At 40.5% G+C, this 27,493-nt stretch overlaps 2 protein-coding genes across 3 annotated transcripts; one reads left to right on the top strand and one right to left on the bottom strand.

The window, feature by feature from the left end:
- Positions 1 to 16,513: 16,513 nt before the first annotated feature.
- On the bottom strand, positions 16,514 to 20,685 carry LOC111218663 (carboxypeptidase O-like). Its single transcript, XM_022741070.1, has 11 exons — positions 20,541 to 20,685; positions 20,167 to 20,230; positions 19,859 to 19,960; positions 19,497 to 19,607; positions 19,290 to 19,406; positions 18,995 to 19,088; positions 18,709 to 18,801; positions 18,318 to 18,427; positions 18,103 to 18,187; positions 17,568 to 17,648; positions 16,514 to 17,464 (listed from the first exon to the last, which is right to left on the bottom strand). The coding sequence occupies exons 1-11, from the start codon at positions 20,612 to 20,614 to the stop codon at positions 17,235 to 17,237; spliced, it is 1,161 nt and encodes a 386-aa protein (XP_022596791.1). The 5' UTR covers positions 20,615 to 20,685; the 3' UTR covers positions 16,514 to 17,234.
- A 632-nt stretch (positions 20,686 to 21,317) lies between these two features.
- Positions 21,318 to 26,852, top strand: LOC111218694 (melanoregulin-like). 2 transcript variants are annotated; one of them, XM_022741107.1, is made up of 5 exons: positions 21,318 to 21,561; positions 21,729 to 21,984; positions 26,198 to 26,288; positions 26,407 to 26,573; positions 26,719 to 26,852. In XM_022741107.1, the coding sequence occupies exons 1-5, from the start codon at positions 21,485 to 21,487 to the stop codon at positions 26,788 to 26,790; spliced, it is 663 nt and encodes a 220-aa protein (XP_022596828.1). In that variant the 5' UTR covers positions 21,318 to 21,484; the 3' UTR covers positions 26,791 to 26,852. The 2 variants fall into 2 exon arrangements, with proteins under 2 accessions (XP_022596828.1, XP_022596829.1); XM_022741108.1 differs by lacking the exon at positions 21,318 to 21,561 and adding an exon at positions 21,605 to 21,633.
- Positions 26,853 to 27,493: the final 641 nt, after the last annotated feature.

Here is a 27,493-nt window from a genome sequence, read left to right on the forward strand (position 1 = left end):
AATCAAGTGTCATAAAAATGACACTTAAACATAAATGTTATGTTGCATTGTCGTCTGTAGCTTGTAGGCTGATAAACTTTTGACTGCGGGCTTCATTTAGTTTGTTATACATTTTTGGCATATACTGTATGTTTCCCCAGTTAAATTTATTTCAACATTATGTCTCCTTGGCCAGTGCACTCAATGATCCTTTCAGCCTCATGCGTCAAGAGGACACCCAACATGGCTCACTATGGCGCGTAACCAAACCCTAAGACAACACAGACAAGCACATAGACAAACAAGGGAAAGTACTTCCATATGCCTCGTCGTGTATGTACGTATGTGTGTCTGTGTGTGAGGTCTGATAAAACTAACATATTTGCAAACAGAAGAATGGGTGTCAGACTCATAAAATGCATCTGTCAAATAGCTTTCTACACTGTGCATGGTTTTCTCATATGAGAGGAACGGAGGTATCTGTAGTACAAACACTGCCAGTATCCTGTGACCTATAAATCAGACAGTCTTGTGTTAACAGTAGCGAGTGAGTAAATGGTGTGTGTGAAGGATCATTTGAATTAACCACTGAAAAAAAAAAAAAAATCACATTACCTCTCTGTCTTTAATTTGTCATATTCCTTTCTACTCCTCTCATCTCCATCAAGAACACATTACCAATAAAAATCACCCATGTGTTCTCAGTACATTGTTACTCCTATACTGGAAAGTACGGTAACATAGCTTCCCATACATAGCTTGCATGATGCTTCATATTATAATACATGATCTGCAAAGACTGGAGAATCTCCTGTTTCCTTTTCAGCAGTATGATGATTAAGACAAATTTATGTTTCAATAAAGTTTAACCTTTTCTGCACTTTATTTAGGACCATGTCATGCCAAGAAAAATGATGGGCTCACCATGAGTGGATTTAACATTTCACATTTCGTATATTGAGTACAAATATTGTCTCTCAAAGTCTTGCCAAAGAAAACTGACAGAATCAATATGCTCATATTAGAAATGATTCTTAAAGCAGTATTTCAGGTTTAGAAGTTATTAGTACCCCAGGAGAACTCTACTCATCCCTGCTCAGAAGAATACTAAATTCAACTCACTCATGTAATCACACATAACATACCATAGTGCAAGGGTGGGTAATCTGGCCGAAAGGTCATATGGCAATCTTTTTGGGTAGAGTCGCAATCCATGATCTGAATCATGATCTGCATCCTGTTTCTGTTCTGATTTTATTGTGGAAGTTCTGACTGGAAGTTGTGATTTGTAACTTTCCGCCTTCTTTCGTATGTTTGTCCGCTCACTGCTGCGCTTCGCCCCCAATGCTGTGTTCTGTTTACGAACTGTGTCACAGCCTATCACACTTTTTGCCTAGTTCGCGTAGAGTATTCATTCGGACAGCGCTGTAATTTATTTATGATCTGTATGTGCTATATGTTAGTGTTTAGATTTAAGGTTTGCTGTTGTCCCGCCTGCAGCTCCTGAATTGGGACACAGCTTTGGACTGCAGCTGGTGATGGTAGTTCCTGTTCTGCTCTGGTGGAGAACTGCTACATGTGACTACTTCAAGCTCGCCGAGGCTGCAGAGCAGAACAAGGGCCGCCATCGCCAGCTGCAGTTGGCGGGCTAGCTATTAAACAGTTGAAAATGGGCTGGTTAGCAGTGACTTAACTTTTAAAATCAAATATCTAAATATAGCACCTTTTAACAATGCAATCTTTATGATTCATCTGAAAAGGAGATCATATGGCAAAGTACGATCGTCCACGATATAAGACTGTCAGATCACCAACATATTGTATAGTAAATTGCACTCATAACTGGATCATATGGAACATTTTAGTGTCTATTTGCCGCCCATCATCCATTGGTTAAGCAACAGACTGATCTTCCAGAAACCATGTGAGCTTCTTCCCCATTATATGTAGAGGTTGACTCAAACAATACAATCCTGTACTTCTCTGCTGTCCCTCACTCTACACATAGTGTGTGTGCTCTGGATTTGCACACATGATCTATGTGTGTGCAACAGTGTGTGCACAGAATATGCTTGTGTGTCTGTGTCAGCCAGTTTATGGCCAGTCAGCACTAATACAGGCACTCACCGATAATGAGTAATGAAGGGGCATCAATAACAGCCATGAGCGACATATCTGACAGGACAGCTTTTAATAATGGACACTGTCAGCAGAGACAGACTGACAGACAGAGGGAGAAAAAAAGGGACGCAAAGTAGAGATGGAGAAAGAGATGGAGCACTAAAAGAAGGGTGCAGAGGAGAGAAAGGGGGAGTGGTGATAGAGATGGATGAATAGAGATTAGGAAAGAGCAAAGGAAGGAGAGGTGGAGTAACAAATAGGGACAGAGAGTAGCTGGAGAGAACAAGGTATGGATGGATCCAGGGTGATGTATTTTTCCATTATCATACCCATGCACCCCTAGCATGGGCATCCGGGATACAGGATACACCCAGCAGGGTGATCAGTCAAGAGCCGATTCAATCCCAGAATCCTCTTGCTGTAAAACAACAGTGCTAACTACTGCATCAGCGCCACTATACTGATCCAGGGCAAGGGCAGCAAATCTGTACCAGAGCTGGTATCAGCAGCAGCTAAGTAGGGTTGAGTCGAGTATACAAGGTTATACAAGTTCAACACACTTCCAACATATGGATGCTTGGTCAGGACCCCCTTGCATCACTTTTTAATGCATAGGGTACCTGCTCTAGCATTGGGTTTGCATCCAGAGTCATATTTGTGGTTAGGTTGAGGCAACCTTGGTGAGGGTTAGGGATAGATTGTGGTGTACTTTAATACGGAAAAAGTTCACTGTGACTTCAAAACCATAATGTGGCTTCGCCCCATCAGCAGACAACAGGCTGCAGTTGGCCTGAGTCATATGTTGACTTTGATCGTAGCAGAAAACCTTAGCAGTCTATTGCGCTACCCTGCACTTTGAAAAATGCTAAAGGGGTACCAAGTGCATTAAAAAGTGACGCCAAGGGGTCCTGAACAATCGTACAGACAAACAACAAAAGTACAGAACTATCTCAGCAGATCGTACACAGCTCCGATAAACCCAGAGGGAAAACATGTCAGCCACTACCTGCTGCTACTGTTTAAAGCAGACTAACTTTGTTACACAGTACTCCAGTGAGATTATAACAGTACAGTGCAGTTCAAAGTTTGAGACTTTTATCTTTTTTTTCAGTATCATACTTGGAGAGCGAACCCATTGCTTTTTCTTGGAGGCAGTGCGCACCACTGTAAAATCTATTTTTTTAATTTGCAAAAATACCAGTAGAAAGTGGCTGGTTGTTCATTTTTGGCCAGCAAGTATTGAGCTAGAGCCAGAAGATGACAGGCTTAGCTTAGCATAGTGGATAGAGGGAGAAACAGTTGGCTTGGCTCTGCCCAGTTAAGTATCTCTAAAGAATATTTCTCAAAATATAAAACTAGTGCTTTCCAGTAAAATCTTTCAACTCTTGACTTGTACATTTTCCTGTATCGCTGGTTAATCCCAGTTTGCTTGCTATCTGTTGATTGGTGGATTCACTGTTACACAGAGCACAGAAAGAAGACCTAAGCTAACATCATGGTAAGCTAACACATGAGAAAAGAAAAGACAGTCATGTTTCTCAGTCTGATTCTCAGTCTGATGTCCTCATACCGCATGAACATGATGAAACACACCAAACTGCCCTTTTTCAATACAGTTTTTTCCTTTCCTTCACTGACTAAACTAGTGTTTTAGTTGCAAATTTCATATTCTATATCTATCTACCTGTAGTATACTTTAATACCAAGTTTGTTTCAGGTAGGTGATACAAAGATACTGACATATATTCTCTCCCCCTCTCTCTGTCTTTTCTTCAAAAGCATGTTCATATATATTTTAAACAATACAAAACTTAAACTTATTATAATCAGAGAATTGAGAATTAGATTGACATTAATCTAGAGAAGATTCTATGGCATATTGATAATTATGCTGTAAATATAGAAGATAGAGAAACCACTCCAATTTCCTTCATAGTCTGTGGGAAATGACTCAGCTTTATAGAAAGCAAAACCAAAAGCAATTAAGACCTTTTGCAGTTCATCACTGAAATTGAATTGTGTGATATACAACCCAGTCATTATTAGCCGGCTGCTGGGCCAGTGCCAGACACCAAGATATGTGTATTTTTTTACAAATAATTGAAGAAAGCAGAAAGAAAACGCAGAGCACAATTTTAATTAGGCTAGAGCTATGTATTATATTATCATGTGTGCCATGATAATAAAGAATACCCATGGCCAAGCAAGTATAAAGTGTCTAATAAATGGTATGTCTATTACTACCTTAATCAAACTAATTTCACACAATTCTGGTTGACAGAGAGACAATTCAATGGAAAAATACTCTGCAGTCTTGGGAGTGTGTATGTTTTTTCTCGGTGTCTGGTTTCACATTTTAATGAAAGATGCAAGTGTCTGTGCAGCAATTTCTTTTGGTTGACTGCACCACAGACTGTCTTTGGACATAATATGCATTTGATGTGTTTGTGTGTGTGTGTGTTTGTGTGTGACTGTGCAAGAGTTAAAGATGGTCTGAGAGAGATAGAAACAGACACAGACAGACAGACAGACAGACAGGAACACAGGGAGATAAAAGCTCCATCTTCTGTCTTACTTAAAATGTAAATGGTTGTGTTGGGATTGGTTAGGGCTGCACTGCTAACGAGGCACATTGGGGTGATAGATGGAGCTTTAATTCTGAAAAGGAATTGAACTACAGGCCTGGGAAACATTAGTTAAGCAGCATGACACTCTTCCCATCCATCTGTGCCTCACCATCCTCCCTTTCAGCTCTCCTTTCTGTCCATTCTGCCACCTTGGTTTGCCATTAGTCAGACAGCATGTCCTGCCTCGGACATCCATCTATCTATTGTTTCCTCCCTCTTTCCACCCATCCACCAGCCTTTCATCTTACTGTCATACCTTCCTCATCTTCTTCATACTCCCTTTTCACCTCCAACAGTTGAATACACTTGTGCTAATTTCATTTAGAATTAATTCATTTTTAGCCATGCTAGCAGCATCGGGTGGGCATGGTCGGTCCGTTTGTCACCACTTTGCTCCAGATGGAAATATCTCACCAGCTTTCAGCTGGATTAGTGTGAAATTTTGTACAAACATTCATTTTTACTCAGAATTAATTGTAATTTTTATATGTTTTATACAGCACCACCAGCAGGATCAGATTTTTAATATCTCCACTACTTGGGTTTACCTGCAAGACTGATGACATTCCCCTCAGACCATGCTGTCTGAATATTTTTTTTAAGCTGATGAGAATCCACTTAAGGTCTTACGACTATATCTTCTGAGAAGCAGTTTGAGTTGTAGAACAGGAAATTGAAATGTAAAATAGAATGAAAAATGCAATTATATTTAATAACGATAACTTATGTGTTTGAGTAACCCTGCATTGTTATTCCTTTCATTATTCCTTTCCTTGCCTCATCCCTCCTTCCCCTCATCTAGCTTTCTTTGCCATCCTCCCGCCTTCAGCGTTCATCATTCATCACCCCGCATCTGACACTGTTTCATTCCTGCTGTGTACTTACCTTCCCTTCCTCCTCCCCTACAACATATTATTCCTCACACCAGCCATCCGTCCGGCCAGTGCAATCCCTCCCTCTCTTACACTTTATCATTTCTCTTTATCTCACCCTTACATCTCTCTCTCTCTCTCTCTCTCTCTCTCTCTCTCTCTTTCCTGACTCTCTGCGGCGGCACACCCAGCCAACCCTGCTGCTATGTTACATATTCCTCCTATTCATCAACTCTCCTCCCTTAAATTGTCCCTTCACCTGTCCTCCTCCACATCTCACTCTCACAGTTTATCAATTCATCCTTCTTCTTTACTTTGATGCTGTCATCCTGTTTGGAAGTTAAATCCTTCCTCCTCCTTGTCTCTCTTCTTTTCTCATTTCTTCTTTGTCTTATCCCTCCATCCTGGCATCCAGCTACCTGCTCGCCATAAACTGTCCTTGCGGTCAAATAAAATATATATCAGCTCTTTTTGATAGCACAGACCCATCATGTTGCAGGTTCACGTCAGGTTTAGTCATAACCCAACAATCTATTCCTCTGCTACTATGGTCAATCCATCTTCCCTTCCTTCCCTCCCTCTCCCGGCCATCTACTTCCTCTTCTCTCCTTAGTGTTACATATGAGCCAGCGGCGATGTAATGATTGGTTTAAACAGGTAGTCTGTATGCATGGAGGCTCACTAAACTATACTAATGGTGTGTCTGTTTGTGTGTAGACCCTCTGCTGTCCTCAGTGTGTGTATGTGTTTGTGTGTGTGTGTGTGTGTGTGTGTGTGTGTGTGTGTGGTATGAGGCTATGCGTTCTTCATCACATTATTGAGTTCTAGTATGATGAGTGTGTGCAGCTTGGGATTCACAGCCGAGAGTGTATGTGTGTGTTCAGTGGTGTTATTGTCTTCTCCGGTAATTTATCAGGGTTAAATCAGATTCTATGGCCAATGGGGACACAGTATGTATCTGTATGCTGACACACACTGTAAATGTGGAAATGAAAGGTTACTGTGTGTATGCACACCTGTGTGTGTTTTGCATTATTAGCAATACAAAATATAAGAACAACTTAAAGGCTCCATGAAAAGGTCTCATTACTTCTTAAGCATGGTAGCACAGGACACTACACAAGTGTAAACCAATGAGCTATTAGTTTGGACAGGCAGACAGGACTGTTGAAAGATTTGTTACTATTGGTCAAACAGAGCAGCATGAGTTCACTGGAAATGCACAAGTTCAAGTTCAAGTTCTTTAAAGGTACCCTGTGATGTTTTTCTGTTAATGTTTACATCCTATGTTGCTCATGAAAACACACTGAATTTATCCTGGAGGAGGAAGTGTCAAAAGCATTTCCTTCCACATAAACCATGTACCAGAACGATGTACCAAGACATTACGCCATAGCATCACTAGCGGCCAAAAATCTTAACAGTGCACCTTTAAAGGGGCTATTTGTAAGTTTTGCCGCGGTTGGTGGTGATTGTTGCTTGACAAGAGCCTTGGCCATTGTTGCATTTACAAGACAAGAGGTTGTAATACACCCTCTGACTAGTGCTACGTCTTCAGGATAGATCTGTGGCTACAATGAGTTGCTTTTGGAAAGTGATGAGATGGGCTAGCTGGTTAGCGTGATAACTTTAATAGAAGACAAGATTTGATAGAAATGTTGGCATTGCTTCCCACCTCTGGAGACAGCTCTTAGTAAGTAAAGGAAATTTCGTTTGAACTCACAATGTTTCCTCCAGACTGGTAAGTAAACAGCTATTAATGCTAACTATGTAACAATAGCAAAAGTGAGGAAAGTATTTTTAACTATTATTTATTATTTCACTTCGTTAAAATAGTTTTTTAATTCCATTATTGTAGATTAGTTAGCAGCATCAGTTCAACTAGCCCCAACTGTGACTTTAGCAATCCATATGTTATGACAGATGTGTCACTTGGTCACATAGCATTCCCATCCTAAGGCGAAAATTCAAAATAGTATTCAGTGTTTTCTGTCTGCGCTGAAGGATAAATGTTTGCCAGGGGCTGAAACCAATGTTTAAATCCAATATTTCCGCTGACTGCACCGGACACTGCCCTGGTTGGCACAGAGGCCTTAACATACATTCCAGCTAAGAGTAAGAGCAGAGCGGAGTTGCCCTCTCTGGATTTCCCCCCAGGTTTGCGTAGGAAAAACTATGCGACTGAAACATGGAGTAAGGTGGAGTAGTGACAAACAGGAGGTCGCAAATGGAGCTACTGTCCAACTCAACCTTGCTGAATGCAGGACTTCTGTGTCACTCTAGCAAGAAGTGAAGCTGATATTTGTGTGTGTGTGTGTCTGAGTATGACAGAGAATGGGAAGAGAGAGATTAGGCAAAAGACTAGGCAGAAAAGAGCTCTTCAAAAGGACACATGCTTTAATGGAAACAAAAGGGCACAGCATCCCAGACTGTTCCTGTGAGTTGTGGATTATGATAGCTGAGTGGATAACAAAATCACTCCTTAATGTCAATCAGTAAATTAGAGGTTAATTCTCAGCCAGTGCTTTGCTGCAGCGTTAATGTTTTCTCCAATTTGGAATAAGTTAACTTTAAAAAGAAAGCCAGGTATTGCTCACACCATCAGCAAAGATTTCTTCATCTAGTCGGACCCTGACTGTCTGCCACCAGTGGCTCAGCAGCTTGACCCTGACACAGTAGCATGAGAAATGATGACACCCTGACAGATGCAGGAATATGTTTCTTATGTAGGCTAAAGGGCACTCTCTCCTCGAGGACAGCTGGGCAGGGGCCCAAACTCTGGCTGGCTCCTGTGTGTGCACATCCATGCCTTATTACTCCAGAGCCTTATCCATCTTCTGCTGTGGGTGTGCATTAGGGTGTGTGTCTCTAGGATTGGGTATCTCATCTGTGAACTAGGTGAACTAAGTCTGTGGCTTTACAGTAAAGAGCAACACGTGCACTGAGCGGGAAAAAGGACAAGAAGGAGTCAGAAGGACACAAAGACGGAGAGAGAAAGATGAAAAGTAAACGGAAACTGAGCGGATGTTTTTTTTCTTTTCTTTTCTGGTTGAAACTGCTGGTAGAAGAAATCAAGCTTGAGTTCACAGCTGTATGCTCATTTGTGTGAAACACCACCCACACACACCCACGCACATCTATACACACACACACACACACACACACACACACACACACACACACACAGTCACAAGTGAGTGAGTGAGAAAGTCAGACTCAGAAAAGACCTTTGATATTTAGCTCATTATTGGTTTTCATCATTATGTACTGTACAAAACTAAATCAGGAAAGGCAGCCTAATATAACCTACAGTATGTTGGTATATTATTTGATGCTACTTATTATGTGATGTGCCATGAGCCTGTTATATTATGAGTATGACAGCATTACTATATAGCTAAAATGGGGGGTCTTATTTGTGTAAACTTGTAATATTTAAAAATGAATGGGCCTAACTTATATCAGTGTATGTATGCTTGGCGTACAGCTTCTCCTGTGCTTCTGTTCATCACATATCATCAATGTGCAAAACATAAAGTTGAGCAGACATCTACACACTATGCATAGCAAACAATTATAGACTCGCAGCCTCCCTCAAAGTCGTCGGTCTCTCTGTGCTGTTCAACAGTGCCACCTGGAGGTAGAGGAAAGTGAAACAGCAGTGAACCTATGGTGAGAGGAGCTGCAAGCCTCCCTCTCCTCTGTTTAACCAATCAACGAACTGTAGAATCTGTTTTCTTGCTTCAAAGGAAACAAAGGGAAAGATTGGACTTTGCAAAGCTGTCCCACTGAAAGTGTTTTTAGGGGAGAGTTTCTGGAAGGGGAGGTGGAGGATTGTGAAATGTGTGCGTAAGTGTGTGTAAATGTGCGCGTGTTTATCTACGCGCCATGTCAGTCACCTACAGCCTTCCACAGTGGTCAAGGATCTGAGCAGCTATTGATTACCATCATCATCATTCATGATCCGCTGTCAGGTCACGACACTCACATGCATACACTAGTGAAAGTGTGGACACGCAGACGTACAACAGACATCCAGAAACACACACATACACACATACACACATACACACACACACACACACACACACACACACACACACACACACGCACACGCACACGCACACGCACACACACACGCACACACACAAAAAAAACACATTCATTATTCAGTCCAGTGGTACCATAAATCAACATGTAGATCTATAAAGCCACAGATTCAATCCGTCATGAACATATTACTTTCTCACACACACACACACATGCACACACCAACCTTTCCCCAGAGAGTATGCCTAATAAAATAACAGTGAGTCCAAGATTATTTCTTTCCATTTTCCACATTATTAAAACAGAATAATTCAAACTCTGTCCAAGAATTGAGTCATTCTTTGCAATATTAACTTCTTTATTCTGTGTTTGATTTCTGAATTAGTCCTGATCAAACGCCGTGTCTGTTTCCATCATTATCAAGTCAGCGAGAGAAATACTGTTTTTCCGTGTTGAAGTTAGAGGCCACTTGTCCGGAGAGAGTAAAGATATAAAAACTAAAGATGTACGAAACAGCAATGCGTTGACTACACACATGCATATGCACACTAAATCACACATGCACACACACATTCAAACACACAGAACTGCACACAAGCACAAAATTGTGTGAGAACAGAGATGTCCATCAGGGCATTCGGTGTGTCCCCTCAGTGTATTAGTGCAATATTGGCTATTTCCTGTTTTGATGGCAAGTCATTTTACAGGCGGACAGAGACACAGATGGCCCAGTCACCTCTTGGTGATGGTCTATGACTGGCGTGATTGCTGTGTGGTCTCTGTTAGTTTGTCTGCTTCGCTCTCTCTCTCTCTCTCTCCCTCTCTCTCTCTCTCTCTCTCTCTATTCTCACTGCGATGCTCTAGCCGTCCACTTCCTCTGTATCTTGCTTTCTACTCTCTCTCTGTTGCTTTATCTCTTGGTGCGTGAACAGGAAAAAAAGGATGTGAGTTATTTTCATAGTTATCTCATGTGGAGAATGTCAGGTCAACAGTTGGAGTGAGAGTGCCAAGCGGGACGTAGGGGGAATACGTCTTGTCTTGTTTTCAAGGTTCAAGGAGACGCAATTGTTCACGGATGAGAAAGGACTGTCAATCACGAAGGTTAAAATAACAGCTTAAAGATGCTAGTTGTCTATCTGAGAGAAGGAATGAGGCACTTTTCATATTCTGTAATGAAACACATAGCAGGATTTAGAGACAGACTAAAATGCAAAAGCTAATGAGGAAAAGATTTCTCAGAGAGATTTTCAGCACATTCCTTCACTTGTACAAAACTTGAGAGGAAGCTGGCTGCAGTCGAAAAGTTCATCCTGGTTAAGTAAATAAAATAAATCACCCCTGTGCTCACACAGTCACTGGTGAGAACTGGGACAAGAGAAACAGTAAATTTTCCATGTTTTTACAGGAGCACCACACCTACATGTCTGCACATCAGTATATCCTCTTCAGACCAGCACGAGGAGTGACTCACTCTGCTTCTGAAATCACATCAGCAACTGCAAAAGGACCTTAATTATTACATGATCTGCCACCGATGAAAGTGCCATTGGCTTTCCAGTCACCTATGATAATGTAGTGGCAGATGTACTGACACAAATATATACTAATGCACCAGCATATTCACACTCAAAGAGACACAGATAGGGAAAGGAGATGAAAAGTATATTTTTTTAAGGGACCTGAAACCTTGGTTTATACTAAATAATAATAAATAATAATCACCACTAAATAAGCAAGGATCAGAATAAAGGTAGGAAAAAACATCCACTTCATTATTTAATGATAAGCAAACAGCCACAGTTGAAAGCTTTGCAAAACTTGTAAGCAGATTCTTCTGTTGAATTTACTCTGATCAATATTTTTATATTTAATGTTTTGGTTTTACACACACAACTTCTCGGGTTTGATTCACTCTCTCCACCCTAAGCGACCTTGCTTGCAGCAGTGCAGACAACTCTTTTCAGCTTAAAAAAAAAAAACACTCTGATAAAGTTCATCCTGTATTCTACCAGTTCTGCCCCAAACAGACAAAGTTAGCGACTGGTTGGTGAACACAGCGGCGCCTGATTTCCCTCAGGCAAGGGTGAAATTTCCAGTCGACCACAGGCGCCGAAGATGGCGTGTCGGCTTTGGCTCAGGAGGTGGAAATTACAGGATGGTAGTCTGTTGTCCACGAGTGTCCTTGGGAAAGACACTGGTCATTAAATTGCTACTGATGGTCATACCAGTTTGCATAGTAGCTCGCCGTCTTCTGGAGTTAGGAGAAATTAGACACCGCAACAGAACTAAAAGAAGAGCTGATATTGGACTTACAGTTGCTGGGAATCCAGAGAAGACTTCAAATACAGGCTCATGGCAGCTGCTAACATGTTTGCCATATGAGGTGATGATACTGTAGGTGTGTTTACACCTTGGTGTACTGCCCCCAACTAATCAAAACATATATTACAGCAGGTGTAAATCCAACACATTTGATTCTGAGTATTATTGCTAATGTGGGATTGGTGGATGACATTAAATTGCATCTCCTTTTGAGCACTGTCAGCACCTGCACAATCAGGAAGAAAGGAAGGAAGGGAGGAAGGAAGGAAGGAAAGGAAGGAGGGAGGTTGTGTTGTCTACTCCTGACAGCCTTGACCTAATGATGATTTGAAATATGGCCGCTCCGCTTCCTGAGCTTTTGTCTCTCTGGTGTCACATTCTTTCCAGCCACCTTTTGTCTGTGCCTTTGTTTTTGTGAGCTCCCTCCCTCCGTCTGTCTGCTACTCAGCCTCACACATTTCCGTTCTTTAACGTCACACACACACACACACACACACACACACACACACACACACACACACACACACACACACGTCTACCTATCATCACTGACCGCTAGTATGATGATCATGTGTCATCCACAGCCAGCTTTGTTATTGATCACCAGTTGTAATGATCAGGAGATGTAGATGATGGTGCCACGCTCATTGATTACCGGTGACAGTTAAAAAGCATGGTATAATTCCCATTGATTGTCAGTGACAGTGTGTAAAAAATGGTGTCATCTATATTGATTAGCAATAAAAGTATGTGGCAAAGATGTGTCATGGGTCCACAGCCCACAGCCCTCTCACACGCACTTCCATTCATCATCTGAATGTGTGTGGCACACGTGAACACGTGTTTTAAAAGGAGCCGAAGAGCCCCGTGAAACCCTTCACAACCTAAAGCTTGACAACGTATCAGTGGTGAAACATGCGGGCATATTGAGGATATCATCTTAGACACACTCTGTGTTGAAAGGAGAGCAGCACTAAGGGTCTTTTCCCACTTGCATCCATGTACAATAAAGTGGAGCAGACGAATTAGAGCTGGTTCTCGCAATAATCTCAGCACTTGCAGAAACAAAAACCATATTTTTCCTCTTTTAACCCGAAACGTCTGGAAGTTGAACCTTGGCTGCATCCTGTGGGATTCACAGAGAGTTTGTCGGAGTTTATATGTATTGTCTCGCCCTAAAAATACATACTTTAGCCTGAATAAACATATTGCTATCATTTCCTTTAGCTGGCTGTAATTAACATTTCAACAAGGTCTTCATTGTTGAAACATTACAGGAAATGTCCAATCAAAATTCATCACAATAAACCACACCGAATCCTGTGAAAATATCCATTCTCCATCTTTTTTTCTCGCCAGCTTTTCCACAGAAATCACTGCCAAACACAGAGGCAGGGTGGTCAGTGTCAAACGTCCCTTGGTGACTTGCTCTGTATTGATCGAAGACTAAAAAAGTCTGTGAAATTATTGCTTGAGGGTCCAAACAATATCACTAAGGCAGTTTGATTTAATGAGCTTCTGCTGGGACAGTGGAGAAATAAAAATGGGTTTTAAAAAAAGTCTCAACTCTTGTGCTCTATTGAATCATTGTTTCAATAAAAGGTAGGCTGGATTTTTAAAAGCACTTAGTAAAGATCACCGCTACCTCTCCGCTTGGTAAACTGGAAGAGCACTTAGGAAGTTTATAGCTCCTGTCTTTCACACAGATCTACCGCGGTCTGAATAGTAAGGATGTGCTGATGTAAGTGAGCAATGATACAGTGCGTGGAAAGACACTGTGGTATACAAAATTAATGGCAGACAGACAAGACAGTGTTGTGTGTTTACTTAGAGAAGCGTTCTCTAAATGGTCATTCCTCCTTTTTTCAAGTTTGTTTGTAAGACCTGTAAGAACTCACAATTGACTGGTTAGGTCTATTTCACAAGTACAGGGGCCATGTTACAGAAACTTCCTAACTTGCAGATCCTATCCTACCTTTTGGGTAACCATGGTAACTAGGGTAAGGTATGAAAAAAGCAATTACAGATGAACAGGTCCTAAGTCAATGTTCCCATCCTAACTTCAGATAGGAAATGTGTATTTACACAAGCTTCTTAACTTTCCAAAATCTTAAATAAACTCTCCTAACTTTAGTATAACAGTTAAGCTGTCCTGACTTTGACTTTTGCACCACTTAGCTAGCTTGTTTAATCCATATTACTGCCCTTAGACAAAAGTTCCATCAGTACAATCAGGCTACTCCAAGCCGTGATCCTGCAGTTAGCCATGCAGCTACAACCATATTTGGAGAGGCCGACCCGGCAACAAGAGTGCAATTGATAAATGCACTAAAGGAGATTTTCAGACTAAAGTGGCTATTTTTCTATGTTTCAATTAGAAATATAATGCGTTACAAAAATAGCCAATGTTGGATGGAGTTCTGATGACTTCCTAACCTAGGATAGAAGGAAGCAAGATAAGACAGGATTCCTTAAATTAGTTAGGATTTGCTTCCCTAATACCAAACTGGGAAAAAGCTTATACTCTTCCTATCTTAACTTAAGACTTAAGATAGGAAATGCCTGTAAGTACTGTTGCTATGGTTACTTGCAGTTTAAAGTGAGTGCATATAACTTACTGAAAAGCAGTTACAACACTGTGGCCACACGTTATGATTAGACATCATCAGCAAAACATATGACATTAGTTTTATTCTAACTTCATAGCACAAATGGACAGAAGTATAAAGTCAAGTACTCCTCTTACAAATCAGTATCTACCTAAAGTTTGCTAACATTAGCTTCACATTAGCCGCCATGAGCTACTGCTCATAACAGACCAGGTGAAGCTGTGATGTGTCTTGCTTTATTTTCCATTGTAAACCTACAGAACAGTGGATACACTGATCATTTCAAATGGACACCTGCCACTTTTTTCCGTCTCTGTGTTGGAAGACCGGAGTGTAAATCTTTTGCTGTTTGTTTTCATTGAATCACTTTTGTTTTGTGAATCGTACACTTTGCTGTGCTCTCTTGTTCATGTCACCCTCCTTCATCTTTTTCTCTTCCTGTGTCCCTCTCTTTGTCCCCTCCATGCACTCTTCATTCACCTCTCTCTTGACGGGTAGGCTTGATTTTTTTGGTTCTGTCTTTTTTTCTCCTGTGATTTATACGTTCACGGTGTGTTTTTTCCCCCTGCTACCTTGATGCGAGCTCAGCCACACACACACACACACAGACATACACACACAAGTAGATGGATGAGCTGATCATAACTAAACCAGCCAGACTTCACTGTGAATTATTATCACCTTCAATCTGTGTCTCTGAATCCCTGCCCAGTTCTTATGTTCATATGTGTGTATGTCAGGAAGCTCTGCTCTGCTTCACCAAGTCTTCTGTGAGTATCTTTTAGGAGTGTAAGTGATGGAGCAGCGAATATCTTTTTCCCTGAAGTCCTGTATATGAGTGTGTGTGTGTGTGTGTGTGTCAGTGTTCCTGCTTATTATTCTCTTGGTCCCCTGGTGTTTGACCCGTCTTTCTGTTCTGTTGAGGTTTCATGTGAGCTGGAATATAATTCTATTTCCACTGCTGCTCAAACACAACACAACACAACACAACACAACACACACACACACACACACACACACACTTTTAGGAAGCAGCCATCAGGGTGACTGGTCCATCACTCACCCTCACATAAGGTATTCAACTGCAGTATGTCAATGTCACATTGTCAGTGGCCAAGTGTGTGTCTGTGTGTGTGTGTGTGTCTGTCTGTATAACTGGTGGTCTGGCAGTCATTGAGGTAGCAGGGGGGAATACACTCTGGAAATATAAATCTCACAGAGAAACAGAGAGGGAGAGAGAGAGAGAGAGGACATAGGTCGAGGGGAAAACCGTGTATCTAAAGTTCTCAACAGAAACCCACTCGTCTACACTTTTTTCCCCAAATAGATGTAAAAAAATTCAAAGTCAATGAGAAAATGTCAAAGCCAACGCCCTCCAGTGCAGGAAAAATAAAATGTGAGAAATGTAGGAAGATCCTAAAACCTTGAGTGAAAGAAGTTCAGGTTCTGGCAGTGACATGAATGACCTCAGCGGTCTGAGCTGTGGCTCATTAACACTGGTTCTGTGTGTTGCAGTGTGGTCTTTACATCAGAGGACATCAACATGAAAAATTCCTTCTCAGACATGACTGGAATAGCATTTTGAGGCCATCTGTGTAAAAAAAAAAAAAAAAAAAACATTTTATAAAGCCACCTGAAAATTAATTTCAAGCTTGAAGCAGCTGCCTCCCAAAAATCTAGTCCTTCTCCAGATAGACTGTGTGATTAAGATTTTGAAATTGCAAATGGATGACAAAGGACGACGGAAAGCAGAGGGACGTGAAGTCCCACCACAGTATGTTTTGTCAATGCAGTGCAAAGAAGCATATTAAGGGAAGAAATCTCTGCCATCTGTATATGACATTACATTTTTTGCTGATCTATTAACGACACATTTTCATGGCCTTTGGCTGATACATTTATGTTTCAACCCAGTGCAGTACCAAAACATGAGTCTGGTTTTCCACCACTATTTATTAAAGTGTGACAATGACTTTTTTTTGTATAGATACATTTGTTCAAGAACCCTGCTCTACAGCAACACTGTACCTACCCCAAGAGAGAAACCGTGAACTCTTTGATGCTCAAAATTCTTCATGGAAATTTTCACAAAAATTAATCACAGATAAACCTCCATCTCACAGTCCTCATTAAAGTGTATTATCATCAAGTCATATTATGTGTGTGTCTTTTGACATGAACCTGATGCTGGAGATTGTGAGAATCAGTTGTGATGGCAAAACAAGAAGATGCTCATAGATGAGGGAGGAGACTAACGTGTATGTAAACTTCATCAGCCGCGTGACACAGATAAAGAAAATGAAGTTAATGAAATGAAACGCGTCAGGTTGAGAGAAGCCCCACACGGATGAGAAAGAGTGTGGTGTATAAAATAAAGCAACGCTGCCCCCTGCTGTGCAAGGCATGTACAACAGCATTAACATCATGTTGCTCTGAAATTTTGTTTCAAGTCGGTTGCCTCTCAATAAAATCAAAATTTACACAACATTAATATACACTAATGATGATAAAAAAAAAAATACAATAGATTGTAGATATAATTGCAATATTAAATATTTCTGTTGAATGCTCAGTCATCACCTCTGACCCTTCTGAGAGAGGCCTGACCAGAACCTGCAGTATCTCCTTCTAACCCAGCTTTGTATGATTGAGTCTTACACTGAGATCCCTGCAGTGAGTAACACAGTCATGAGAGTGCACCATATCGTCATAGCAACCCCAGAAACTGTGTTGAAGCCCATCACCGTGGTGACAGCAGCGTTAGGGAGGGTACCGTTGGTGAAAGTCTTGTCGTGAACATGAGCGATGATGGAGAGAGCTCCTGCGTACGCCTCTTCGCAGGCCGGCTGTATCTGCTCCTCTGGTAGCAAGTGGCTGAACTCACCTGGAGGATCGTTAAGTGACATCAAAGTATTTCTTAGTCAAAGTCAGTGCGTTATGTTTGGCGGATGACTATATTGAGTACATGTTACTGTAGTCCAACTCACCTTTGTCCCTCAGCTCAAAGGTGTACGAGAATGGGATACCAATGAGACGAGCCCAGTCACGACTCGAACCTGAGTTTGGATCTGATGGTGACAGAGGGAAAGAGAGAGATGACGAGGAAGAGGAAGAGGAAGAGGAAGAGGAAGGGTCAGAGGAGGAGGGATAGAAGCAAAAAGTGGAAGAGACATCAACAAATTTCCTTCTATAGAAAATGCACATAAGTATTTCACTTCCATTTGAACTGTGTGTTGTGTGAGAAGGGAAGACATGTAAAAAGCCAAAGACACAAATCCACAATATGTCAGGCAGATGATGCCATATCCCTCTCGCTAAGTGATACTAAAGACAATATGAATTTCAAATCGTGGCCTTAGTGTTCATTCTTTTTATTTAGGTTGCTCATTAGAGTGACTTCACACATGCAGAGCAGACTCTGTGCTAATAACAACTATTTAGGACAGGCAAGGCCATGGAGGAAGAGGTCAGGTCAGTGTGTGTGTGTGTGTGTGTATGTGTGCATGTGTAAGTGAGTCTTACAGAGGATTTGTGGAGACGTCCCTACAGTGTAGTTCATTCCATGCACCTTCTTCATCTCTGCTGCTGCTGCCTTGCCGACTGAAACCTGCACAGTTCACACATAATACGTTTATCTTTCACCTTAAGGTCCACTACTGTGCTTCATAAAAATTCACACGCACGCACGCACGCATGCACGCACGCACACACAAACACACACACACACACACACTCACCAGTTGATTGTAGTTGGGTGCAGAGATCTCAGGGTGGCCATATGGCAGGAGTATGAGTTGCCCAGCGGAGTGGATAGTGAGGAAACACAGAATCTGTTTAGCCATTCCACCTAGATACAGGCAGAACAAAAATGGTATTGGTATCTAGATGACAACAGGTACGACCCCTGAGTGAATGTAAACAAGAGCATAGCAGCACCTAAGTAATGAAGTCAGTCATGTTTTTAAACTGGGGCTTTTATATCTCATGATTTTATACATTTATGTTTTCATGATTTTCATTATGGACTTACTCTACATGTAATTTATGACATATATATATTAAAAAAAAAAACTACCATCTCATTTTTGATAATGCAATTGTTTTTAATGTAATTTCAGAGGTAGTTACCAACAAAGTCCATCACAGCTTTAGCCTCTGGCTCTGACCCTGGTGATTTCCCACAGTAGGTGTTGGCACAACTGTCAAATGACACACCTACGGCTGGGGAGAGGAACAACAAGGAAGGACATGTTTACAATATGTTTGTTTTTTTTATGTCAAAAGTAATTCTAAAATATGAATTCAGTAAAAAGGGCTACACACTGACACAATAATGTCTAATTACACTAAGTCAGTGGTTTTTGTGGTTTGTGTTATCAATCACACGTTACTTTGAGGACAGTATGTAACTCACTTCCCCAGTTGGCATTAAAGTTTCTGTTGAGGTCGACACCATAACAGTCACTTCCTTGGGGAGGGAGGGAACGGGACTTTCTCCACAGACGAGTCTACATGAAAACAACACACAGACGCAGGCACAGAGAGTGTGTGTGCAGTGTTAATGAAGTCACTCATTTACAGTCATATCTTTGACAGACTAAATGTGATGCTTTCACTGAGCAGACACAAGATGGAGACAAGTCACTCAGTCCTAAAACGGTAAGTCCATGTGTTCACAGTGGTGCTTGCTGAATTTAAGAAGGACTCACGCTGTCATTGGTCCAGGTGAATATATATCCATCCACATTAATTACAGGAGTAACATAGATGTCCAGGTTCTGCAGCATCTGTTCCAGCTTCTCGTTGGTTTTATACGAGTTCACGATCTGAACAGAGGAAGAATTTCAAACTAACATGTCAGAGCGCGCTTGTTTGCGTGCGTGTGTATGACTGAAATGATGTCTGAGCGCACACACCTCTTTAACGAACCACTGGCAGAAGGCGGGAGCGATCCACTCTCGAGCGTGGATACCGCAGTCCACCCAGATCACCTTCTTCTCTCTGCCCTCTGAGTTTTTCAGGCCCAGCTGGAGAGGACACACGACACGAGCCAGTGTGGGTGAATGAGGGTCATTTTAGGAAATGCTGAGAATAAATAATTGAGTAAGAAGGAAGTGACGCTGGTTGAGTGAAAGTAAACATAAAAACATGTTTTATATCCACCGGTCCTCTGCAGGGTCTCTGCAGTATTACTGACAACGCTGTTTAACAAGAAGGATTACGTCATGTTTCCATGTGTTCACTTGTGTATGTCATAGTGATTTTTTTATTTGTTTACCTTCAGCAGTGTGATATTTCGACCTTCATAGGTTTGTCCATACACAGCAGAGGAGACCAGCCCTGGGTTTCCTCGCTCCACATCTTCCATCCACTTATAGATCTGTGGTGCGATTTAATCAATGTGATAATTCATTTCGATACTGCTATTTATAGTTTTCTCTGGTCAAGGTCCATCTGTACTATACAAAGATTAAAGTGCAAATTTAAAAAGAAGAACAAGGGCTGTGACATAACATAGAAAATGTATTTCTAATAAAATATCCCCTGAGGAAAGCCCAACCTAGAAACATTTAAAGAGACCCTTACCTCATCCATGGGGTGATACTTGGTGTAATCATAGCTCCATGTTGATTGCAAACCCTCCTCTGAACTGTAAATGTAAAAATGAATGGAATTAATAAGTTTTTTTTAAAGGAACCTTACCTCCAGTATGTCAACGCTTAGTTTATTTGAACATGAATTAACAAAGGTTTCAGTTCGACTGTGAAACACCTGCACGAAACAACTGCAGTAACTGCTATACCTTAAAGTTAAGTATAGGGGAATTGTTAGTCTCGATTCGTGTGACTGGCAAACCATTGAAGACAAAACTGAATGAAAATTGCTTGGACACACTTGGTAAGGTTAAACACTGATGATACTATACCTAATAGATTAATAATAAATTCAACTCAACTCACCCGTGAGGAGTCTCTAAGCCACTGTTTATCAGCAGGAACGAACCCAGTATCCAACATTTAAATGTCATCCTCATTTGCTCTTTCTCACTTAGACCTTTCCTGTCACTTTCCTGTCTCCTCCTCAGACGAGCCACTGTTTCTTTACCTGTTGCACCTGCACCTGCAGCATTAACACTGTTGTCACTTCCAGCAGCAGCAACAGTACATTATGTTCAGATAGGTGACCTTGTTGCCATGTGGACAAAAAACAATTATTACCAGCTATCTTAACAATCTTATACTGAGGTAAATAAAATGTGAGCTATGTGGGATTGTAGGAACAATTATGAATCAGTTATATATTAACATTTATGAGATGTCAGTAAAATTATATAACAAGTGATATCCCAAGGTACAGTAGAAGGCCTTCTGCTTGTTTCTTTATGTGTCTATCTTACCCAAACACTCATAATGCTTCTCCTCCTGCGAGCATGAACACAGACGTTTCACAGAACTAATTACAGAGCAGGGAGTACATGATGGGACAAACCCCGATTTAAAGTGCAAACTGTGCAGTGAGCTTGTGTTTAGAAAGCTATGACTCTTCCACTGCATTCTGCACTATCAGGAGTTGCTGAACAAATGTGCCATTCATCCTCAACTGCCCTGTGTGTGTGTGTGTGTGTTGTTGTTGTTGTTGTCGTCCCTGTTTGGACTCACGCGGATAATGTAATTGACAGATGGCTCTCATTTAGGCCTTGGCAGGCATGGAGAAAGGAGGATGGACATAACAAGTTAGTACCTTTGCCTGGATTTCTACTCTTGGACGTTTGCAAATGAGGATTTGACAGCTTGGAAATATTCAGGTTTCCTGAGGAGACTGGATGAAACCTGTGGCAGGAGGTGTGACGGAAGTTGGATTAAATCAGGAAGGATAGGTATCCATTGTTGGAACCTTTGGACCAATGGGTGCTAAATTCACCATTTGCTGCTGTCACTACTATCTGAAACACAACAGAGAAGAGAAGAGCGCCATTTTGCGGTGAGATAAAAACACCTGACAAACATGGTGACAAACCTGAAGATCTGCCTTCAGTCTCCATTTATTATTAATGTACTAGAATCTAAAACATCTTAATGAGTTTCAAGACAATCATATCTGGATTTTGAAACAATTATCTCCTTTCACTCTTCTGTCTTCTTCTTTAGCATGCGCACCACCACAGCTCCCAGGCGACCAGAGCTGTTATCCAGTGAGTCCAGCGACAGTGACACAGAAGACGAGAGCCTCTTTGGCCCACAGCCTTCGAAAAGGAGCCCGCGGAGCAACAAGCAAGGCCAAAGGAGCACTGCTGAGCCCTGGGCCAGCACAAACACACCCCGTGATTCTCCCATCAGGCGAGGATCGGACAGAGAGCTACAGGCTTTTATCAGCATGAGAGACCAGGCTGACACGGCCACAGAGGTGAAATAAACGTGTATTGTTGCTGTGTATGATATGAAGAGCACAAAAGACAAAGTGCGAGGGAATACATACATTTCATAGAGAAGAAGTAACTGTTTGTATCTGTTCAAAATGACAAAAATTGGACACTGACAATTTTTTTTAACATTGAAAATCCCTGGAAATAAGACTTCCTGTCCTTAATATGTTACACAGACCAGAGGATAGTATTACATCTATGCAAGACACAGCGTACACTCTTTAAAAGTTTGCATTTTTATATCATAATTCACCACAGCTGAATGTGAGAATAAATGTGGCTTTATTGTGGATTTTCAGTCAAACTAAAATAAGGTATGATTTATTACTACTATTACTGACTGTTACTCATTATTACTGACTACTGCAGTCACCTTCCAAGGTCCCAGTTTCATCTGAAATGATCAGATTGCCTGATCCTTTTTAGGGTTACTTTAAATAATGATGGGATGATGAAAATGGAGCAAAAGTCACAATTTTACAGTTGAGAGCCATTTCATTTTTACATATTTTATTTTAACTTCAGCGTATAATGAAATATAATTCTACAGCTATTTCACATTTTAACATGTCAGTTTTTCTTTATCAATATTCCAGCTGATTTGATGTTTCTTAACAGAAATTTAAAAGAATTTGACAAAAGTCACTACACCATCTGACAGAGTTGTCTATTTACTGGGTTACACTGAATTTTGAATTATTTTTCTGTGTACCTGTAGTTCATAGATTTCCCACAGTTATCAGTAATCTGGAAAATTAACCAAGCAGAGACCCAACATTTAGATCTGGACAAAGATTGACTGTATTTCTAAATGCACACATGCTTTTAGAAAATCCACAGTTGTGCTAGTACAAAGCGATACTACTGTAATTCAGTAAAACAGTAATTCTCTTATCTGTTCCATCACAGATCTCTAACCTCTTTATCTAATAAGGGGAGAAGACATACTGTACACAGGTGGCTCTCAAAGAAGCTTTTGACTCACATCAGCAAATGAACTTGACCTAGATTCTAAAATAACTTAATATAACAGATATCATATTGGCAGAAATTAACTTGGTGTTTCCAGAGTAATGAAGGAAAGTGAGCCAGAAGTCAATTTGTCTGCTGATGTATAAAGAGTGCCACAGGCACGCAGCGCTGCTTGTGTTTATGTTTAATGCAACATTCAGAAGAACTCCAAGTAGGGCTGAACAGTTAATTGAAATATTATCGAGATCACAATATGCTCAAGTGCAATATCCAAATTGCAGGAGTGGCAATTTTTGTGTTGTGTTACAACATACCATAAATGAAGCATTGTGCTGCTACAGAGATGCCTCTGGCCTACAAATCATATTATCCACACGTAAGGGAACATGCTTGTTTGTCAAATTCTTATGTTTTTTTAAGTGAAAATGAAATGCAAAAATTACCAATCCAATTGACGTCAAGAATCATATCGTAATGACACACACACACACACACACACACACACACACACACATACACATTGACATTATTCATTCTCTAACCCCTTATCCTAACCTTACCCATCACAACTGAATGCCTAACCCAAACCTAATTCTAACTCTAACCTGTGGGTGACACTAGCTCCCATTGATTAGTGTGTACTCCACTCATTCTCTCTCTCACACACACACACACACACACACACACACACACACACACACACACACACACACACACACAGCACATAAAGAGGCGACATACTTTACTTACTTACTCAATCAGTGACCCTATACTTCACACACAGTATCACACAGTAACTTGCTGTAGGTTTCTTATTAGAGTGTTAGAATGAGTTAGACGCAGTGCAACTCAAGGATGATCCCTCTAGTTCATCCTTATTTGGGATTTTTTTCCAAAATGCCTCTTTGGTTGTCACTCAGTAATTTACATCTACAAAACTAACTTTTCTTGATTCATTTAGTGTAAATAATGTGATTAAAAACATTGTTGTGGCTATTTTAGTGACACATTCAAATATACAGATTGTATGAGTCCTATTGCATTGGGACCATCACTCAGAGACCGTTTCCTTCTATATGTCCAGATTCCATCTCAGTCAATCTCCATGTAGAAGATTTCAGTCTCTGAGCAGACAGTCTGAACTGTCTGAATAGTCTTAACGTTGATAATAGCTGGCTGCAGGACACAGTGGGCACATTGTGTTAATAAATGGATTCCTTAATAGAGATGTGGGCCAACAGCCTGGCTGAACATTCAAACAGAACATTCACTGAACCATTCCTGTTATGGTGTGGGACTCTTTTTAATATTGGCCAAGCAGACTCAGAATGCATCAAAAGGTAATTAAGCAGTGGGGGAAAAAGCCCATTCAGTAAAGTAGGACATGGCAGTGTGTAAAACAGTTCACAGTATCTTTCGGTAAGGAAATCTGTTTCAAACACTACCAGTTAGGCTACCTGGCATTAGTGTGACATTCTGAATGACACAGACATTTTTAATACCAAATATTTTGACGTGTCAAAGCAGTAAAAGCCCAGGTTACAGTGTGACAGTGAGCCAGCATGCACATTACCAGGACCTTAAAAGTGGAGCAGCCAAATGAAATTCAACTATCATTTATTTAATTTTTTCCTACTATGACATGTCTAAAAATCTGCAGTGAAAAGGCACAAAGCTTAAGATAATTTTAACCACCTCTGCAGGTGGTTTCACTTATTCTAGCTGATTGTTGCTAAGGTTGAAGACGGGCAACAAAACTAATTTAATGAAGCAGTACATGTCCACACAGAAGGGGCCTAATTAGGCATGATAAGTAAAAACACTTACTGTATGTGGGAGGACTGTGGACTTTGAAGGTCTTTGAGCATCAGATAAAATCTGGTTTATTTAATATTTTGTGTCACAACATCTGAAATTCACCAGTTAATTTCTGCTAAGTTTCTAGCCATGTTAGTGATGTGGCTCCAGGGATGGTGATGTCAGCCTGTCAGTACTTTGTTCCAGACTGAAATATCTCAATTATTGGATGGATTGACCTGAAATTCCTTTCAGGCATTCATGTTCCCCAGAGGATGACTTTAATGATCCTTGACTTCTTTAGAAGCACCATGGGTTAATGTCTGGTTTTTGGTGAAATCCCTATACAGCTACTGGATGAATTGTCATGACATTTGGGCCACATTCATATGGTCAGTGTGAAATGTAATGATTTTAATGAACCCACTAAATTTTCTAAAGCCATCATCAGTACAAACTTTTAATCATATCCAGATTGCCCAGTCCATTGATAACTGAAAAAATACCTGCAAAAATAATACTATCACAATTCAATCAGCATCAGCTGCTTGTGACCAACCATCCCACAAAATAAGGAGCAAAAAAACTGAGGACTAAGTCTCTTAAAAACCCACCTGTTTAAAGCTTGTGCAAAGCACGGTATGAACATGCGTAAAGATATAAATGTTTAAACATTTGTCAATATTGACAAGGTACACATTGTTAGCTCAGATAGATTCTCCACAATTCAACTGTTCAGTTCATTTTACGGAAACCAAACTATGATTACGGCATCGTAAACCAGCAGGACTGCACAATGTTGGTGACACCCTACCTTTGAAGCAGTCGTGATGTCTGATTGTTTGTCTATTCCTCAATTATTCATATTATTTTAGGTCATAAATGTCCAAAGATCAAAACAATCAAAAAGTTTTTCGTAAAAGTGTTCCAAGTTATGAAAATTGTAATGCAAAGTCCATTGCAGACTGTCGAGCCAGTGTTAAACAATAACAGTTTACCTTGTTTTCATTATGTTTGNAGTCTGATTGTTTGTCTATTCCTCAGTTATTCATATTATTAGGTCATAAATGTCCAAAGATCAAAACAATCAAAAGGTTTTTCGTAAAAGTGTTCCAAGTTATGAAAATTCTAATGCAAAGTCCATTGCAGACTGTCGAGCCAGTGTTAAACAATAACAGTTTACCTTGTTTTCATTATGTTTGCTGCCTACAAACTGGAAGTGTCCACACAGTTCTGTTGAGTTTTTACCCCAGGAGGACTAAGTAAAGACAGCAAATGCATAATTCAAAAGTGTGTGTGTGTGTGTATATATATATATATATATATATATATATATACATATAGTGAATATATGTATGTAGTTAGTTAAAGAACACTTTTTGTATATGATAAATTTATATTCATGTATTGTGTATTTGCCTATAGGAATGGGAGAAGCTGAATTATGACATACACACTTTGCGCTATGCAAGACGAGAAGTCAGATCTCGATGGAAGAAAATCTTGTTGCAGCTAGGTGAGATGCTTAGCTTCATCTCCGCTTCATCCAATTCACTGCACTCTGTTTGACTCTGTTGTCCTCCTGTCATTTAATTTTCCCCTGTACTTTTGACTTTCCATCTCTGTCTCTGCAGGTTATCAGCGTGAGGTGGATTCCTTGCTGTGTGTTAACAGACAGAGCCGGTTCAGTCAAGATCAGGAGCATAATAACAGATCTACTGAACTGTTGAAACAGCTGCTGGACCACACCTCTCTCTTCCCTCCTGGGACAGGACCCCAGACCAGATACCTCTATGTTATGGTACACATACACGCACACACACCCACACCCACACAGACATACACACACACAGTTATGTCTCTATTCCTCTATCTGCATCTGCCATTTCCAATGTCCCCTATTTCAGTTTTTTCATGTTCCTCATCTGCCTCCATCTTTCTCTCAGGACTGCCTGGTGTCACTGGACAGTGCTGAGGACTTTGTCAGACTGGCCAAAGAAAAATATCCCAAGAAATAACAGTGACAGAAAGAAAAAGATATAAAGGCTGACAGAGAGGGTAACAGAAAAATTTTGATAGACACTGCACAAGTAAACTTTGACACATACCAGCATACATTTAATGGTAAAGGCAAATTCAAATACCTGCTCTTTCACTGTTGATTGAGTCATTACACTGCATAATGGTAAGTTGCACTTTTTTGTTTAAACCGCACAGTTTGTAAGAGACAATATTACAGGTGGAGATGCTGGTTAAAATATGTTTTTTGTGCTTGTTTTAATTGGTTGTTTTGGTTATGTAATATAGGTACATACTGCAGACAGCCAATTCAAATAAAGTTAAGAAATCCTCTGCAGGTACATAGATGTATTTGGTGTCTATATTTAACATGAGACAATGCATTTAACACACGTTGTTAACTGATGACAGTGACGATAACAAACTGTATGTTTTTTGTGACTAATAAAACATATTTGCTCATTCCAGCAGCCGGATCGGCTCAGTCAGTTTCATTTGGCTCCGTTGGACATTGTGTTTGCACTTTTGTCCACATGGTGGAAGCATATCATCATGTTACAGTGGGTTAAACTGGAAGAAAAAAAAATACTGAAGCATCTGAATCACAGATGGGTGAAACTTTTTTCACTCTATTAGACTTATGAATTTGTCTCTTTCCAATACATTAAAGGAAAGCAAATATTCAGCATTTGCTCCTCAAAC

Source organism: Seriola dumerili, unplaced genomic scaffold, assembly GCF_002260705.1.
Source record: "Seriola dumerili isolate Sdu_G_001 unplaced genomic scaffold, Sdu_1.0 BDQW01000052.1, whole genome shotgun sequence".
Lineage (NCBI taxonomy): Eukaryota > Metazoa > Chordata > Actinopteri > Carangiformes > Carangidae > Seriola > Seriola dumerili.